This window comes from Aotus nancymaae, unplaced genomic scaffold, assembly GCF_030222135.1.
Source record: "Aotus nancymaae isolate 86718 unplaced genomic scaffold, 86718_ANA_hifiasm-v0.15.2.pri h1tg000007l, whole genome shotgun sequence".
Taxonomy (NCBI): Eukaryota; Metazoa; Chordata; class Mammalia; order Primates; family Aotidae; genus Aotus; species Aotus nancymaae.
In genome coordinates, this window is record NW_026988418.1 from 51,585,990 (window position 1) to 51,605,436 (window position 19,447).

At 34.7% G+C, this 19,447-nt stretch overlaps 1 protein-coding gene and 1 pseudogene across 3 annotated transcripts in view; both read left to right on the plus strand.

Moving 5' to 3' along the window:
- PKN2 (protein kinase N2) overlaps window positions 1–15,818 on the plus strand; it is a 157,259-nt gene extending 141,441 nt beyond the window's left edge. For all 3 annotated transcript variants that reach the window (XM_012464802.3, XM_012464804.3, XM_012464803.3), the window contains 6 exons: window positions 2,923–2,985; window positions 5,033–5,109; window positions 8,178–8,320; window positions 12,775–12,882; window positions 13,106–13,186; window positions 13,272–15,818. In XM_012464802.3, the coding sequence (XP_012320225.1) occupies window positions 2,923–2,985; window positions 5,033–5,109; window positions 8,178–8,320; window positions 12,775–12,882; window positions 13,106–13,186; window positions 13,272–13,475 (676 nt within the window). In that variant the 3' untranslated portion in view covers window positions 13,476–15,818. The remainder of the gene's footprint in view (window positions 1–2,922; window positions 2,986–5,032; window positions 5,110–8,177; window positions 8,321–12,774; window positions 12,883–13,105; window positions 13,187–13,271) is intronic.
- LOC110567284 (elongin-C-like) lies at window positions 8,328–12,779 on the plus strand (annotated as a pseudogene).
- Window positions 15,819–19,447: the final 3,629 nt, after the last annotated feature.

Genomic DNA, 19,447 nt, shown 5'->3' on the forward strand with positions numbered 1-19,447 from the left:
AGCAGGGACCATGTCTGTCCTGTTTATTAGTGAAACACCTAAATGAATACCTGGCACATATTAGGCAATCAGTGAATTTTTATTGATTGAACCCACAGAATGAAAATACCTTGATTTCTAGCTTCGTTATGTAGTCTGACTTTAGATGTATTACTTACTTTTTCTGAGCTTCATTTCCTGCTTCTGTAAAATGTTTATCTTAAGGCTTGATTGAAGATTAAATAAGCTAATAAATGAAAATGACTGGCACAATACCTGACACACAGGAGCATTCAATAAAATATGTATTTTAGATAGAATACCCAATTAAGGCCATCTGTTTAAAAAGAAAGAAATCGGCCAGGAGCCGTGGCTCATGCCTATAATCCCAGCTCTTTGGGAGGCAGAGGCAGGCAGAACACTTAAGCTCAGGAGTTCTAGACCAGCCTGGCCAACATGGTGAAACCCCGTCTATACTAAAAATATAAAAATTAGCTGGACAAGGTAGTAGGTGCCTGTAATCCCAGCTACCGGGGAAGCTGAGGCAAGAGAATCACTTGAACTCCAGGGGCGGAGGTTGCAGTGAGCCAAGATCATGCCACTGCACTCCAGCCTGGGTGACAAAGTAAGACTCTCAACTCAAAAAAAAAAGGTATTTTTTAATTGTTACCATAGTGTTTTGCCACTAAAATAAGTTTGCAAGAAAATTATGTTTAATTATCTAAAGCATTTTTTTTACTTTTTGAGACAGTCTCGCTCTGTCACCAGGGGTGGAGTGCAGTGACCAAATCTTGGCTCACTGCAACCTCCGCCTCCCAGGTTCAAGAGATTGTCCTGCCTCAGCCTCCCAAGTAGCTGGGACTAACTACAGGTACAGGCCACCACGCCCAGCTAATTTTTGTATTTTTAGTAGAGACGGGGTTTCACTATGTTGGGCCAGGCTGGTCTCAAACTCCTGACCTCATTTGATCTACCTGCCTCGGCCTCCCAAAGTGCTGGGATTACAGGCGTGAGAGTCACTATGCCTGACCATCTTAAGCAATGTTAAGCTTCTATTTATTTTAATAAACTTCAGTAGATCCTTAAAACTTCTGGTAAGTTATATAATTTTAGTATAATCAAGTAAGTATTTCTAAGTAGTTACATTTTATTTTATTTTTGTTTTTGTTTTTCATTTCTGTGTTGGGGAGTCTAAGCCCTGATGAAACTGCCTGGTGGACCCTGACCACCCCACCAAGCCTCGCATTTAAAAATTATTGACCCGTTTTTATAAAAATAGGTAAATACAGGCCGGGTGCAGTGGCTCACGCCTATAATCCCAGCACTTTGGGAGGCCGAGGCGGGTGGATCATGAGGTCAAGAGATCAAGACCATCCTGGTCAACATGGTGAAACCCCGTCTCTACTAAAAATACAAAAATTAGCTGGGCATGGTGACGTGTGCCTGTAGTCCCAGCTACTTGGGAGGCTGAGGCAGGAGAATTGCTTGAACCCCTGAGGCGAAGGTTGCAGTGAGCCGAGATCGCCCCATTGCACTCCAGCCTGGGTAACAAGAGCGAAACTCCATCTCAGGGAAAAAAAAAAAAAAAAAACGTAAATACAAAACATAGCTATATTATCTACATGTGAATGTAAATATATTCTGAAAGTTTGTAATAATGTTAAACAAAGTGACAAGAATTGTTATCTCTGTGAAAGGCAGTGGAATTGAGGTGAGATGGAGCTAGATGGATGAAATAGTGTACTTTGGACAAGGGTATTATGTTTTATAGAGAAAATATTCATGTTATTCTATAATTAAAAGCTAATTCTCCTAAGTACCTTTTTATAGGCTGTTCTACACTGAAGACATTTGCATTTTAAAATCTATTCATTTAGTTCCTCCTTGTTTAATAAGCCTGTCATGTATATCAGCATTATGCTATGCATTTAGGATAAAAACTGAAAAACACAAACATGGTCCTGTGCCTCAAGAATTGTTATTTTCTCCTTGGCCCAAGGTTTCTGAGATCCAAACCCACAAACCCAACTTTGAGATATCATCACCTGCCCCACAGACAAAGTCAACATGTGAAATGCCAAACTTACTTTTGTCACAGAACCTTGGCTACTTCTGTTTCTTTTATCTCTTCATTTTACTAAGATGAAAACCTTGAAAGTTATCTTAGTTATCTTGAAAGTTAGCTCTTCCCACTTCCTTACCTGTAATGGGATACCACCTTCTGTCATGCGAATTTTTAAGTTCTTGTGAATCTTACTCTTTGTTTGCCACTGCAGTGGATGTTCTCAGGATCTTTTCATCCATACTATGATAAAAGCCTTATCTGTCCTTTTTTCCTCTCCAGCCTTCACATTGCTACCAGAAAACTCTAACATAAATGTCATTATTCTCCCCTGATAAAAATGGTTTGATTCTCTGTCACAAGGAGAAAAAATTTCTGTATTCGTAATATGACATTCAAGGTCCTTCACCCAGGCTGTCTTTTCAGGTTAATCTCCAGCTTCTTCCCCATTTACACCCATCCTTTACTTCAGCCACACCAAACTTACTTGTTACCAAACATGTTATGCCTTTTGCACCTCTGTTTCTTTTTTCTCCCAGGTAAGTACCCTGTATTTCACCCACAAAACTTCTGCCTGTCACACTGTCATTTGTCCTTATGGTACGTTGTAATTCCTCCTACAAAACCAGATCAAATATCCCCTCTGAGGTTTTCAGTGACTCCACTAGGCAAAGTTAATGGCTTCCATTGTCAAGACTGTACTTTTCTAATTTTTAAATTTTACCCCTAATATCTAGTACAATGTGTGATTCACAGTAGGGACTAAATAAATATTTGTGATATACATTAATGACAGGTCTGCTTTGAAGTACAAACATGTAAGCTAGGATTCAAGAGTAGTGAAATTTATTAAACTTCTGTTGATTTAATTCTTCAAACAGATTTTATGCTGCTTGTGTAGTTCTTGGGTTGCAGTATTTACATGAACACAAAATTGTTTATAGGTAAGTAAATTTTTAATTTTTTTCTAATGCCTTGCTTTGGTGTGATTTAGAATTAAAGATAGTGTTTTGTTTTTTCTTAAAAAGGACATTTTACGTTTAACTTCTTAATTTTCTTCTTCATCTGATAAATCAAACACCAATTTTGAAAGACATGTGATCAGCACAATGATTATATCATGAACTTTTTTTCCTAATCCATAGCACATTTTCTAATTATAATAGTCAAATTATGAGTTGGTCTATGATAGTGCATTTCTCAACAATATTCATTCTAGTGAATATTTTGCATTCAAACGACCCATTGCAAAAACGTTCTATAGACCAATACTACTAAAAATGTGTCCGTGATAAGACAGGTAGCTTGTGTTAGAGTGTAAAATATCACACTGCTTCCCTCATTAAGAAGCCTTGCTGTCAACTAAACTAAATAGTATGTTGGTGACGTAGCTGATCTCTATATTGGCAAAAGCTCCTTATCAAATTGCAGACTAGTAACAAGTAATTTGTGACCCAGCAGCTAGTCTGTGAACCACACTTTACTAGCACTCACTGCCCAAGACCAGGCAGATTATGAGAAGGCTAGTCAGAAGTAGAAGACTATAAACATTGGATTATTTAAGCTTCTTTTTAATTTTTTTTTGAGATGGAGTTTCGCTTTTGTTCGCCCAGGCTGGAGTACAGTGCGCGATCTTGACTCTGAGCAATCTCCGCCTCCTGGGTTCAAGCGACTCTCCTGCCTCAGCCTCCTGAGTACCTGGAATTATAGGTGTCTGCCACCACACCCGGCTAATTTTGTATTTTTAGTATAGACGGGTTTTCACCATGTTGGCCAAGCTGGTCTTGAACTCCTGACCTCAGGTGATCTACCCGCCTCGGCCTCCCAAAGTGCTGGGATTATAGGTATGAGCCACCATGCCTAGTTGGTTTATTTAAGCTTCTAATGATGTTTTCATGATAAGGTCCTATTTTACCTAAAGGATAAAATATTTCCTGGGCACAGTGGCTCATGCCTGTAACCCCAGCATTTGGGGAGGCCAAAGTGGGAGGATTGCTTCAGCCCAGGAGTTTGAGACTAGCCTGGGTAACGTAGTGATATCCTGTTTCTACAAAAAATTTAAAAATCATCCAGGAGTGGTAGAATCTGCCTGTATACTCTTGGCTACTCAGGCAGCTGAGGTGGGAGAATTGCTTGAGCCTGGGAGGTTGAGGCTGCAGTGAGCCATTACTATACCACTGCACTCCACTTGGACAACAGAGTGAGACCTTGTCTCACAAAAATAAAAAATAAATTTATAAAAATGGATAAAATATTGTCAATTTGCCTAATTTGTAATCTGTTAGTATGGATGGATAGCTTTCTCTTATTCTTTTAGATGATTAAACCTGCCCTCTGATGTTTTATTAATACTGTCAGCCTTACAGTTCTTTCTTATGGATGGTATATAAGCAAACTTTAAAATTGAATTAAGTTGGCCAGCCACAGTGGCTCATGCCTGTAGTCCCAGCACTTTTGAGGTCAAGGCAGATGGATCACTTGAGGTCAAGAGTTCGAGACCAGCCTGCCAACATGGTGAAACCCATCTCTACTACAAATACAGAAAAATGAGCTGCACTTGGTGGTGGGCACCTGTAGTCCCAGCTACTTGGGAGGCTGAGGCATGAGAATTGCTTTAACCTGGAAAGTGAAGGTTGCAGTGAGCCAAGATCACACCACTGCACTCCAGCCTGAGTGACAGAACAAGACTCTCTTTAAAAAAAAATTGAATTAAATTAGATAAACACAAATAACAAATTAAATACATTTTTCCTTTTTTATATAACAGGAGAAGAATTTCTCATAAGCTATCTGATATAGAGCAGTAAATTTACCAAAAGGAAGAAAACTGAATGCTTGTGATAATAGTATTTAAATCTCAGATCATAACTTGGAAAACCCATTTTTAGTAAAGAAAAAATACAGTTCCAGTTGAAATTATTTTTTTAACTCTATAACCTACTGATTTCTTTAATTTTTTTTTTCTATGCTGTATCTTTTTATCCTGAACAGAGATTTGAAATTGGATAACTTATTGCTAGATACAGAGGGCTTTGTGAAAATTGCTGATTTTGGTCTTTGCAAAGAAGGTAATTGAAATGTTTTAAAGTTTGTTTTCTGATAAAATACTGTTTCTTTGTACATCAGTAATTTTCAAGTTTGTCTATGAAAAACAAACTATTTTTAATTTATTCTTCATTTGGACATTGTAGATATAATAAAGAAATTGTTCATATAACCTATTTATCACATTAAGAATTTGTTCCGTGAATACAAATAAGGTTAGATGTGTAGAAATCATAGTAAGCTTCTCTGCACGATTAATAATTCTGTCACTACTTTAAGAAATTATTGATTAAGCACCAAAATCGTTTATTCTGGTGAGACTATACACAGTGAATTTCATAGGCCTGATAACTTACTTCCAGCTTCTTAAAACTGGAAACATTTAAAAATAGAAAATAAATATAGATAGATAGGTCAAGTATGTTTTTTGTATATTCAAAAATAAATTGGGGAAATTTGAATCGGAGGTAACATGAGAAAGGATAAAGATCATGGGCTTAGGCACCAAACAGTCCTAGGTTTGAATTGTGGCTTTGCCAATATTTGCTGTTTTTCGTTGGAGAACTTAGTTTCAACCTCTTTGAGTCTATTTCCTCAACTATAAAAAACGGACATAGTTCTTTCTGTTTACTAGTATTAACATTGTCTCCCTCTACACTGGTGGCTTCTTGTTTCTTATTTAGCTTTGTTTCCATAGTACATAACACAGTCCATGGTACATCTTAAGTATTCAATAAGTGTTTGATTAATAAGCAGTTGGATGAATAGATAAATGAACTCTGTAGAAATATGTCCATCACATACCCACGTCAAGTAAGTCTTTTCTCTAACTGGGCTTCTTTTTATTGGACACGGTTATCTAAATGCTTTTGTTTCTCAGCATCTCCCCTTAGCCAGCTGCTCTTCACTGCCATTTTTTGACTAGCAGCTATATCCTAATGACTCCCAAATCTATTATTTCCTTTCCTGTGGATTCCAAAGATATATATTCAACTATCTACTAGACAGCTCTACCTGAATAGTCAATAGACACCTCAAACACTACCCAAACAAAAGTCATTTATTTGCTGCAGGAAGTCTGGTTGCTAGTTGATAATTTACATGCATAAATTGTGTAGTGATGAAATCAGTGCTTTTAAGATATACATTGTATACAGATAACATACATTGTGCCCATTAAGTAATTTCTCACCATCCATCCCTCTCCCACCACCTCTGGGTCTTCTTTGTCTTATCATTCTATACTGGTAGATGGTATTATTAACCTTCATATACAGATGAGGAAACCTAGGCTTTGTTGTTAGACAACTTTTCCAAGCTCTCACAGTTAACAAGTGACAGAACTGGAACTTAAACCAGGTATTAATCTAGAGCCTAATATTAACCACTTCCATGGACGATTACCAGTCTATACGAAACATAATTTCTATTTTTTTGTTAATTAACTTTTTCCTAATTTTGGCCAAGTCACTAAAAGGCTGGTGCAGAACTTACATAGATATTAATACTATATCACTGTTTTTTAAAATAATATTTTATCGAATAAAATAAAAAACATTATGATAGTATTAAAGAAATTTTGCCAAGAAAATTTCTTCACCCCTATATGCTACTGTATCTAATTGTGCCCTTCAAGTCTTGGTTCATAGACATACAAATTCATTTCTGTTTTACAGTCACTATATATGCATACCTAATTGTTCTTAATTTAGAATTGAGAGATTTTCTTTAAAATTCCTAATAAGATGACACTTATGACAAGTTTTTAACACTTTGGAATACATAGAGACAGTATCTTCAGTATGTAGACTATATTTGATTAACATATTAATAAACATGAGGAGCATATATCTAAAATCTAATTAGCTAAAATATTAATACAGGCTGAGTATTGCTTATCCAAAATGCTTAGAATGAGAAGTATTTTGAATTTCAGATATATTTGCGTTTTGGAATATTTGCATATATACATAATGAGATATCTTGGGGCCAAGACCCAAATCTTCACACAATATTTAAATATGTTTCATATATACCTTATATATAGCCTGAAGGTAAATTTATATAATATTTTTAATAATTTTGTGCATGAAACTAAGCATCTGTTAAATACTTAATGAAATTCTCTATGGCATTATGTTGGTACTCAAAATGTTTCAGATTTTGGAGCTAAAATTTTAGATTTTGGATTTTTGAATTAAGGATGTTCAACCCATACTATTTTGCGCACATGTGCTCATTTGCGCGCACGCTCTCTCTCTCCTTCTCTCCCCCCCCCACTTCTCTCCACACACACACACACATATTTTTTATTTTTTTAATTATTTTTTTGAGACAGAATTTTGCTCTTGTCACCCAGGCTGGAGTGCAATGGCAGGATCTCAGCTCACTGCAACCTCTGCCTCCCAGGTTCAAGCAATTCTCCTGCCTCAGCCTCCTGAGTGTCTGGGATTACAGGTGTAACGGCGGTCGCCATCACATTCAGCTAATTTTTGTACTTTTGTATCTTTTTTTCTCTTTTTTTGTAGACACGGGTTTCACCATGTTGGCCAGGCTGGTTTTGAATTCTTGACCTCAGGTGATTCACCCTTCTTGGCCTCCCAAAGTGCTGGGATTACAGTTGTGAACCACTGTTCACGACCCTATCTCTCTATATAATATGACACATTTGGTCAGCTTCTGATTATCCAAGGGTTTGTGTTTTGGTATTTTTGAAACTTATTTTTTTATAATGTTGTTTTTATAATGAAGTAAGTAAGTGTATTTAAGATTGAATTAGAAAGGTGATAGAACTTCACAATCAGTTCATTTTGTTGTAACTTCTTAGCTCCCTTGTAATTTCAAGAAAAAATAGTAACTGAAAAGAAACATGACTATTTTGCTTATTTTTACTCATTAATTAGTAGCATTGCTATTGCAGTTTTTGCTATACTAGATTTTACTGTTTTCTTTAAATGTATTTGATATGTCTGAATTTGTTCACCCTGCACAAACATGCAACTTTAATTTTGCCTCCCAAAGATATCTTTGATTATTTTTATGCTAGATTTGTTTCATTCACTAACAAATGTTTAAATTGTATCTTTTCCAGGAATGGGATATGGAGATAGAACAAGCACATTTTGTGGCACTCCTGAATTTCTTGCCCCAGAAGTATTAACAGAAACTTCTTACACAAGGGCTGTAGATTGGTGGGGCCTTGGTGTGCTTATATATGAAATGCTTGTTGGTGAGGTAAGCAGTGTGAAATAGGTAAGAGAACAGAGGAAGGATGATTGAAATAATAAAGCAATGTGATTTATAAAACCACCTAATATTATCTTCAGTATGAGTAGAATGGAATTTATGTTTTATAAATATTTATAGTATACTAGTAGTCAACTATCTTTCTGTAATACCTTCAATAAAGTTTTTATGTAGTTTGTGGAATGCATTGCCAGTGCTTTGAAAATAGTTCCTTGCATTTCAGTATTGTGCTTTGGTTATGTTTTCTGATTTTAAGACATAGTCTTTACAGGAAATAGAATAACAGGAAGACTAATAAAAAGAGTGTACTCTGTACCTGTAAAGAAAAGCCCACTATTGATTGGTCAGAAATAAATGTTACCTTTGACTTCCTCCAGATGGAAGTGAGTGATACACTGTGCATCCTTGCCTCACCAGGAAACTATTATAGTTCCTGAGGAAGCAAAGTAGAATTTCATAAGAACACAATGAATGGAGAGGAGAAAACCTATGGTGGCTGTGAAGGCCCTCATGATGCCATGTATGTCAAATTGATATTGTCCAGTGGCCATGAATTTATTGTAAAAACAGAATATGCATTAACATCAGGCACGATAAAAGCCATGTTGAGGGGCCCAGGTCAGTTTGCTGAGAATGAAACCAATTAGGTCAATTTTAGAGAGATACCTTCACATATGCTATCAAAAGTATGCATGTATTTTACACTAACAGCTCCACCGAGATTCCTGAATATCCAACTGCACCTGAAATTGCACTAGAACTGCTAATGGCTGCAAACTTCCTAGATTGTTAAATAAAACAAATTATAATTTAGAAAAAGAAAGAAATGTTACCTTCAAAAACGGTAGAGTTAAAAAGATTAGCATTTTTTTCCTACTGTTTTCTGTAGATTAACTTAAATTTCTGAGGATAATTGAGTTGTACATAGAAATTATTACCACTAGGAAATAGTTATGTTAAATAAAGCAATAATAAGAAGCTAATAATGTATTATGTTATAAATTATTAGGAATGTTGAATTGTGATGAAATTGGAAAAGAGTAAATCTTTTAATAAGTAATTGAAGACTACTTGAAGGGACATGAACTAGAGATGCAAGAAAAATTATTTTAAGGGATTGGTTCATTATTCTGCAGTTTCCCCATGCCAACAATCTTTGTTACACACTTAAAAGTTTAAAGAAGTTAGAAGCTGAATGAACAAATCATCAAATTGAATATCAGAAATTTCTAAAGTTTTGTTCTGTGTTTCATTTACTGGCATTTACCCCAAACAAACAAATCGTTTTAGTTTATCCAGGTGGATAGCCCCTTTTGGTATGTCAAATTGAAGTAGATTCTTTGGAAAAGGAGGAGAAGTAGGGCTAATTAAAATAAAATTTATCATGTGCTAAGCACTGTTCTATGTGCTTTAAATATTCATTTAATTTTGTAACAGCCTTTAATAAGCTCAGTGGTGATCTTATGCCCATTTTCAGAGGTGTAAATAGAGACACAAAGAGATTAATAACTTGCTTAATGTCACACAGCTCTCATGTGGTAGAGCTGGAATTTTAGCCTTGTCACTCTGGCTCCAGAATATATCTCTAAAGCATTATGCTTTGCTGCTCCAGGATAGGATATTCAATTCATCCAGCCTTGTTTCTGTTCTTTAGACCAGTGGTCCAGATCTGAATTTTCACCTCTATTTAGAAAAGCTGTTGTGCAATGTTTAGGTTGGAAAGATTTATTTTAGTCCCAGTCCACAGTGGCTTTTGCTTTCTGAGAGTGCCAAAGGTTCTCATAAAATAATCCTCTGTAAGCTCTGGCATACTTGAACTCCTCCCCACCCCCTTTCTTTATTTTAAAAGTAACATTATGGGGTTTTTTGTTTTGTTTTGTTTAATATTCAAGTAAGTATGATATTATGAGATTCAATTATGTGCTTGCTTAAAACTTGTTCTCCATGTTATAGATGACATGTAAAATATTTAATTCTATGACATGTAAAATATAATTCTGCGGTATTATAAAATACCGTAGAATTAATAGCCAGTTGATTCTACTCCCTCCTATTATAAAGCCACTGGAGGGTTTGGCAGAAAACAAGGAAGCTTCAGTTTCATATTTTTTAAAAGAGCTAGTTGATTGAGCCCTTAATTTACCTAGAAGATAAAAAGACAATGAATCTGGCTATTTCTTCACAGTTGTTTCTTGCAATTTCTTCTTAGTATCTCCACAAGCGGGTAGCTGGGAAAAGAACTAAACTTAAAACTCATCAGTCTACTTCATAATTTTATAGCATTAGTGAAACACTAGTGATAGCTTCTTTTTAACTATGATGAAAGTAAGGTTTGGCTCAAGTTTATGTCAGATTTCTCTATTATTACAAGTAATTATAAACTCACTGGATATGTTATACATCTTCAAATTTGTATACTTTTGCTAGTTTTGAGGTCTGGAAAGACTCCAGGAATAAACAAACATCTCAAGTCCCTTTTTTCCTGTCTCAGACGAGAGTGAAGATGCCAGAGAGCTTGAACGTAATGCCGGACATGGTTTTAGATGCTATCAGTGTTGACATCTGAACAGACTATTGGTTTATTTTAAATGTGCTTACTACACATTTTAACAAATGTATAGATATTTCTTTGCTATTCAGATACTTGTACAGTGACAGTTTTCAGGTACAAAATTGTTCAAGCAGAAGATACAAGGGCTCTCTTTGTATTATTCATTGAAATTCCCATTGATAATTCTAGTAAAATAAAAATTTCCCCTGACTTGCTGTTTCATTCCCCAAAAGAAATTAGATTGTCCCATGTACTACATTTGATGTAAGTATTTTGAGTGTATTACATGTCCCAGGTAGTATATTTGATTTATGTATTTTGAGTAAGTAAATGAACAAACTAAGGTTTTGGTAATTGAAAGCTTTGAAATTTTCTTAGCTATGAGCAGTCAGATTAGAAGATTAGAAGGCTCAGCCTTAAGAAGTTGGATTCTAAATTTATTTTCACAGATTCCTTAAAGATTGCTCCCATTCCCTGGATATTGCTTTCTGCTTATTATTCTTTAAAACTTAATTGGGGCCGGGCGCAGTGGCTCACGCCTGTAATCCCAGCACTTTGGGAGGCCAAGGCGGGTGGATCACGAGGTCAAGAGATCGAGACCATCCTGGTCAACATGGTGAAACCCCGTCTCTACTAAAAACACAAAAAATTAGCTGGGCATGGTGGCGCGTGCCTGTAATCCCAGCTACTCAGGAGGCTGAGACAGGAAGAATTGCCTGAACCCAGGAGGCGGAGGTTGCAGTGAGCCGAGATCACGCCATTGCACTCCAGCCTGGGTAACAAGAGTGAAACTCTGTCTCAAAAAAAAAAAAAAAAAAAAAACTTAATTGGAAGCAAGCAGCCAAATCAAATATAATCAGGATAAGTAAGCCTATATTTCTTCAATAGCCAATGAGAAAATAAGGTTCAAGATACTGATTCATTTCAGTGATTTTAAGGAATTAAATGATACACATTTGCTTTCTGATTTTAAAAATCATTGAGTGATTTTTAAGCCATCTGAAATTCTGTGACAGGCAGTCACATTTGATAGACACGTTTTCAGCCTAGGTGAAAGCTTCTCTCTTTGTGAATCGATTGTCATACTGAATATAATGTAACTACTTTTTTATGACTCAGGGTCATTATAAAAAATGATTTTAATATTCTGCTTACTGAAATGCCCCAAGACTTTTTGTATTTAGAGCATTAAAAAATGCCTGGCAATGTGTTCTTTTTGGGTTCTTTTCAGTCTAATTTTGTTAATAGCTGCTACTTAGTACAGTCATTATGCCTGCTAATTTCTAATTGTGTTTTACCACCATTAATTTACTACTGACTTTAAAATCCAAAGCACATTCATATCTAATGTATTTCCACAGACTGCTTTCCTTTATTACATAACACTTATTACCATATTCACCTTATCCATTTTCTTCTGTCTTTCCACAAGATTAAGGTTCTTCAGGATTGTATCTATTAACTAAATATTCCCTACTGTCTGTTAGACACTCTAAAAATTGACTATCTGGCCAAATAGGTAATTGAGTGAATGAAATAAAATGGAATGGAGTGGAATGAAATGGAATAGAATGAAATTAATTGAAAGGTCATATCATATATAAGATAGACAAAATTTTAATGATATGATGGACACATGTGATAGACAAACTTTTATAAATTTCTATAAAATTTAAAGATTTCAGAAAGAGTATATGGTATATTCCCTCTGTAATAGATGCGTATCTATTGTCACTTCTTATAGTTCTTTTGCTGCTGTTCTTGTTTTGGTAGGTATGGATTTTTTTTTTTTTTCTTTTTCACTGCCTGGATCTTGGTTGTACTTTGAATAGGTGATAAGATTTTACTGTCTTAAAACTTGCTTTAACTTACTCAGAGGTTTTTTTTCTAGTCTCCCTTTCCTGGTGATGATGAAGAGGAAGTTTTTGACAGTATTGTAAATGATGAAGTAAGGTATCCAAGGTTCTTATCTACAGAAGCCATTTCTATAATGAGAAGGGTAAGAATTAAAATAAGGGTAAGAATTTTTTTTGACTACTTCCATTTTTTATACTGAAGAAAATTTCCCAGTAGAACTTCAGAAGTTGTTTTTCAGTTCATAAGTGTTGGATGGCTTAGACAAAAACAGACAAAATACATCTGAGTTTTTAAAGTAATAATTCTTATCAGTCAATTTTAGTCTATTGGTTTTATTTTAACTTTTCAATCTTACATTGTGCTAGTTGTTAAGAAGAAATCCTGAACGGCGCCTTGGAGCTGGTGAGAAAGATGCAGAAGATGTAAAAAAGCACCCATTTTTCCGGGTAAGTGACTATTTAAAATTTTTTATGAAACTGATGTGATTAGATGTAGGAGTCTAAACTAATCATTTTCTATTTTATGATCCAGCTAATTGATTGGAGTGCTCTGATGGACAAAAAAGTAAAGCCACCATTTGTACCTACCATAAGAGGACGAGAAGATGTTAGTAATTTTGATGATGAATTTACCTCAGAAGCACCTATTCTCACTCCACCTCGAGAACCAAGGATACTTTCGGATGAGGAACAGGAAATGTTCAGAGATTTTGACTACATTGCTGATTGGTGTTAAGTTACTAGATACTGCGAAACCAAGCAGACTGACTCACAAGAAGACCTCTTAAAAATAGCAACCCTTCATTTGCTCTCTGTGCCACCAATAGCTTCTGAGTTTTTTTTTAATTGAAACATGAAGATTTGTTTAAAAAGTACCATTCTTTCTAATACTTCTTGAAAAGTGGCTTCTCAATGTACTTCACGTAAATATGAGCACTGGAAACAGTTTCATGGAGTTTAAGTTGAGTAAACATCGGCCATGAAAATCCATCACAAATACTTTTGGATCAATACTCTATTTTAAAAAAGAAAGAAAAAAAAAACCCACTCTTTTATAGTCCCTACCTTTGCCATATGCCTGCCTTAAGTGGGAGGAAAATTAATCACTTAACTATGTTTTACAAAAAGAAGAAAAGGGCTTGGAATGCTATTACTGTTCACACAAAGCGATTCTGTTTGAATAAGGCAAATGCTCTTTTTAAAAAAAAAAAAAAAAAAAGAAATTACTATAATATCAAAAAACATAGCAGTTTGTATACAATTTGGGGTTTGATTTTTTAAAAAAATTGATGTTTTATTTTATAAATGTTCTATATTTATTAGGAGAAAACTTTATATTGCCTTATTTTATCAACCATGTAACAGAGGCTTATAGCTTTCCAACAGAGCTGCTTGCCAAACAATTTTTTTTGTTTGTTAAACAGTGCTGAAACAAACAAGATCAGCATTTACTTAAGATGTTAAGAATGAGAACTTTTAATCAGCTGAACCAAGATATTGTTACCTGTATGCATTCCCAAAGTCTAGACACTCAGTATGTTCAGTTATATCTTCTTCCAGAATCAGTGAACTGATTACCCCTTTTTTGATAGTCACTGTAATCTATCAACCTATTTCACCTTGTTTTTGTGTCTGCTGTAGAAGTTGGCTAAACCATAGGGATTATCATTGTATACATGCTGTGAACATGTATATGTGCAAGTTGTAATGTATTCTGTGTTGTAGGCTTGTTATTTAATTTCACTACTTCATCACTTTTGTACAGTGGCCAAGCAGACACCTCAAACTCCAGCATTTACATTAAGTGCATTTGTATATTTTAGGCCACTGGATCCAGATTTTATATTGGCAGTTACTGAGGGCAAAAGCAATATATTGTAACAGAATGTATAAATATTTTTGATAAAACAGTCTATATTTTATAAAAAAATTAATTATAACACTAAAGCTGTACCTCAAAAGTCTCAAAAATAATTTGATCAAATATTTTATACAACTCTTCAGAGGATCCGTCTGTGGCTTTTTATACTCTTATAGGGTTGTCTTTTTGTAAACCATGACTTTCCACTTGCCTGTACTTTTTTGGTTTGGTTTGGTTTTACATTTTTTCCTCCTAGTCTATGACTTTATTGTTTTTTCTTAGTTTAGTAATAGCATCTTTGATCCTGTGCTTAGCATGTTAGGGTCATTATACCTCAGGAAAAGCAAGCTATTAAGTAACCTTACTGAATTAACTATTTAATCACAGTGAGCTCATCTCTTAAAAATTGTTTAGGTGTAAATCTTATGAGGAACATATGAAAAAGCACACTGATTTGTGGAGAGTTGAGCTAAAAACATTTATAAGTATTTCAGCCTTGCTGGGATGTTTTAGCATCTTTTCATTGTACTCTGAGAACAATTAAAATTGTCCAGAGATCATTTACATTACCTTCCAAATTGTTTATTACTCAAGATCCTTTGGGAGAAAATATTATAGAAAGAGGGAAGAATATGTGGTTTAAAGTTATTTTAAAATGCCAGTTAACTTCCTTGGCAAAGGACAGTAGAGGAACTTAGCTTAATTGTCTGGCTTTAATTTAAACAGTGTTAATACAACATTAAAATAAAACACTAAATACTTTTGAGGTACAGTCTGCTCACCTTTTTTGGTTCTCAAATATGCAAAGAAAGTAATGTCTAAAATAGGCTTTTAGCGTTAAAAACTGACATAGCATTTTGTAACTACACAGTGTACAGAATTTTTTTTTAATTGAAGTCAATCACTAAAAAAATTAGAGGGCAGGGTCTATTTACACAATTAAGCTGAAGAAAGCACTAATTTTTTTCTGTAGTTTATATATATTTTAGTCAGATTTAAAATTTTAAGCTTTATAGAGTGTAAATATATTTTGCTATTACTGTATGTGTATGTGACTGCTCAAGCACTTTGTAAAGAAATTAGGATATTTTAGAATGGTACACTATGCATTCAAATGAAATGTGCCTTTCACTATGTCATTCTAGGAAAACAAGTGTTTTGCAGTCATAAATTATCACAAATGCACAAATTAAAGTCTAAATAGATTGAAATTTGTAAGTTTGGTTTTAAGTATTCTTTCTTTTTAGAAATTTCCTAATGACTAAAATATTCTTTAATTTTTCTGTGTTCAAAATCTCAAAGACTAATTAACTTTAATAAGCCTTCTTGTAAGTACTTTTTGCCCTAGGGAAGGCAAAAACCATGAACATTCAGAGCAAATTGTCCACTTTGCTGGGAATAATGGGAAAAGTTTGTATTCTGCTCCTGTAAGGTCAGTAGCATCTTTTATTTGAAGCATATTTATGGACTGCTTACTGTGTATAGATATTGAGGATAGGAAGATTTTTTTTAAGCAACAAAATGTTGATGAATGGAGAACAGCCTGCTTTAATATTAAGATGAAAGCACCAGTATCGTATGTACTTTTCTCTTGTTTGAGGTTAACTTATTTTAATTTAGGACCTGACTTCTCAAAAAGCCAAATGAATGAAACAGAATACTAGTCATTTTATAGTAATCTTATTTCGAAATTACAAATGGAATCTTTTAGAAATATAAAATGATCCATGCTCCCCCTGTAACACAAATTGAGGACGTAATGGAAATTGCTATCATATATTGACTTGGTAAATCTGCCATATAGATTCAAATCTAACGAGATTTTTGTAGATACTGCCAGTATTCCCAAAGCAACAGAAAGAGTAAATACGAAAAATCCAAAGAAGCAAATACTAATCCACAGATCATAATCTTAATTTAAATTTAGACTCTTTTTTTTTTTTTTTTTTTTTTTCCGAGATGGAGTTTCGCTCTTGTTACCCAGGCTGGAGTGCAATGGCACAATCTTGGCTCACCGCAACCTCCACCTCCTGGGTTCAGGCAGTTCTCCTGCCTCAGCCTTCTGAGTAGCTGGGATTACAGGCACGCGCCACTATGCCCAGCTATAAATTTAGAATTCTTATTTACCTTCCAGCCGTCTTTTGAGGTCTAGGGTTTCTCTGAGATACTGGCTCTATACATTAGTATGATAGGTAGAGACTTAAAAGTTATTAAAAATAATTCATCTGTATACACACACATATAAAATTAGTGGAAGACCATCAATAAGATAAGTAATTTGAGGTATTGCTGATTTCATTGAAGGTAAGAGTGGTCTCTGGCAACCCTTTGCCCCAAAACAAGCAAACAAACTTGAGCAGAGTCTGGACAAGTTAAGAGCTTCAGAACCTAAGAGTTAGAGTGAGAGTGCTCAAACACAAAAGTAGGAATCCTGAGAAAACTGGAAGCTGAGTCTACAGAGTATGGCAGAGCAGCAGAAGTTGGAGAAGGTAGGCATCACGTGGCAAGGAGCTGGTTTTGAAAGTGCAGGCATCCAGGAGAAGTGGAGTGACCAAGGATGGATTTCTCTAGCAACATAATTGTGAGGATGAGAAACCTTGAAATAGCATCAGGACTTATGTTCTGTGCTTAAATCCTCTAGAAGAGTTCAAATTTTAGTTTGCATGTCACTCTTTTCCTGACAGTAAAAGGAAATATTCTCTGGATGGAAGCTTCTCCAGGATGGGACCATCAGATTTCCACAAATTAAGATCAAGTAATATACTGTCAGAAATCCCTAAACATATGAGAGAGACAGCAAGTTACCTCGAATAAGAACTAACAAAAATACTAAATTTAGATATCCCTGTTAGAGATTTCATACATTAGAATTATCAGCCAGGCACAATGGCTCATGCCTATAATTCCAATATTTTGGGAAGCCAAGGCAGGAGGATTGCTTGAGGTTAGGAGTTTGAGGCTAACCTGGGTAACAGACCCCATCTCTACCAAAAAAAAAAAAAAAAAAAAAAAGCCAAAAATTAGCCAGACATGGTGGCATGCACCTATAGTCTCAGCTACTTTGGAGGCTGATTGTTTGAGCCCGGAGGTCAAGGCTACAGTGAGCTCTTGCCATATTACTGCATTGTATTTAGCCTGGGTGACAGAGCAAGACCCCATCTTTTTTTTTTAAAAAAAAGATATAGAATAGCTATATATAAAGTATTTATATATCTAAAATTATCAGTATAAATATGTGAAATGAAAATGTTAACAAAATTAAACATTTGTAAAATCCAAAAATGAAAAATTGTTCAAATATGAAATTCAGTGTAAAGATTAAACAGCAGATTAGACAGTTGAAGAAAATTGGAGATTGGAAACTCTGAAAAATCATTCCCAAATAAAAGAAGATGGAAAATATAAAAGGGAGATTAAGAGATGTGGAAGATGGAATGGAGACTCAAGAGGAAAGAATGAGGTGCAATAAAGACATAATGGCTGCGAGTTTCTCAGAGATGAAAAATTGCCAAGCAGTACAATATTTCCCAAACAGAATAAATATAAATGTATGTGTAGAACCATTGTGAAAATGGAAGATCACCAAAGAAAACATCTTGAAACTCTCCAGAGAGAAGGGACTAAATGTCTATAAAGGCAAGACTAACAGCTGACTTCTCAATTGCAACAATGGAAGTAGTGGAATATTAAGAGTGTTGGGGAAAAAAAGGTTGACCTAGAATTACATAAAAATAAAATTATTTTTATAAGAATTAGGGCAGATAATATTTTTTAAAAGGGAAGTGCTTGCTCTTCTAATGGGTGTTCTAAAGAATGTGCTTCAAGAAGAAGGAAAATGATCCCAGAAGGGTGATACAAGATACCAAAAAGGTTTTTGAACAAGCAAAATGGCAAAAACCTGGGTAAATCTAAATCAAAGAGAAAAGAAGGGATTATTGAATTTTGTGTTTTCTTGTTTTTTTTTCTAAGCACACATTCTAGATAGCAGTAGCAGGAAAGTCAGGATAGTGAAGACTGGAGCTACAGTATTCTGTAGTCTTTTTATTGTTGGAATGTTAAGTTATTGATTAACTTTAGATTTTAGGTTCACTGTAAAATGCCAAGGCTATTCACTGTATAGTGAGTATAAATTCTAAACCAAAGACAAGATAGTAGAAATTAATCCAAAGCACAATTAATGTAAATGGAGCAAACTCACTAGTTAAAAGCAGGATTTTTAAGATTAGATTTTAAAAAGAGAAATCTGGCTGTATAATATTTGCAGAAAGATACATCTGAAATAGAAGTATATGGAGAAGCCAAAAGTAAAAGTATGAAGAAAACTATGTAATGCAAAATCCACTCAAGCTAAAGCTATGGGAGCATCACCTAATATCAAAGTAGATTTTAGACACACAGTGAAAAACTAAATGTCAAGAGTAGAGACGGTTTCCATTTCATATTCACCTATACTCATAACCTGAAGGTAACTATAAAATATTTTAAATTTCTATATGAAACAAAGTTTGTGTACATTGACCCATCAGAAGGCAAAGGTGTCATTATCACAGCCACTCATGTAGACAGCCTGTGGTGGTTTACCATCATTGTCATTTCCAACTTTGAATTTATGTGCTACCGATAAGCAATCATTGTTTTATGTTTATTTACACATAAATACTTAACAGTAAAAAATATACCATTAATACAGTGAAAAAATATGTTCAGGATAACTAAGCCACACGATAGCATCACCAGAATACCTGGATCGTCTGTTAAACAATAGCCACAACAAACAGTGGCAGGCTTTCAGTCTGCATTTTCGATGGTGGTTTTTTGTTTTGTTTTATTTGTTTTGTTTTGTTTTT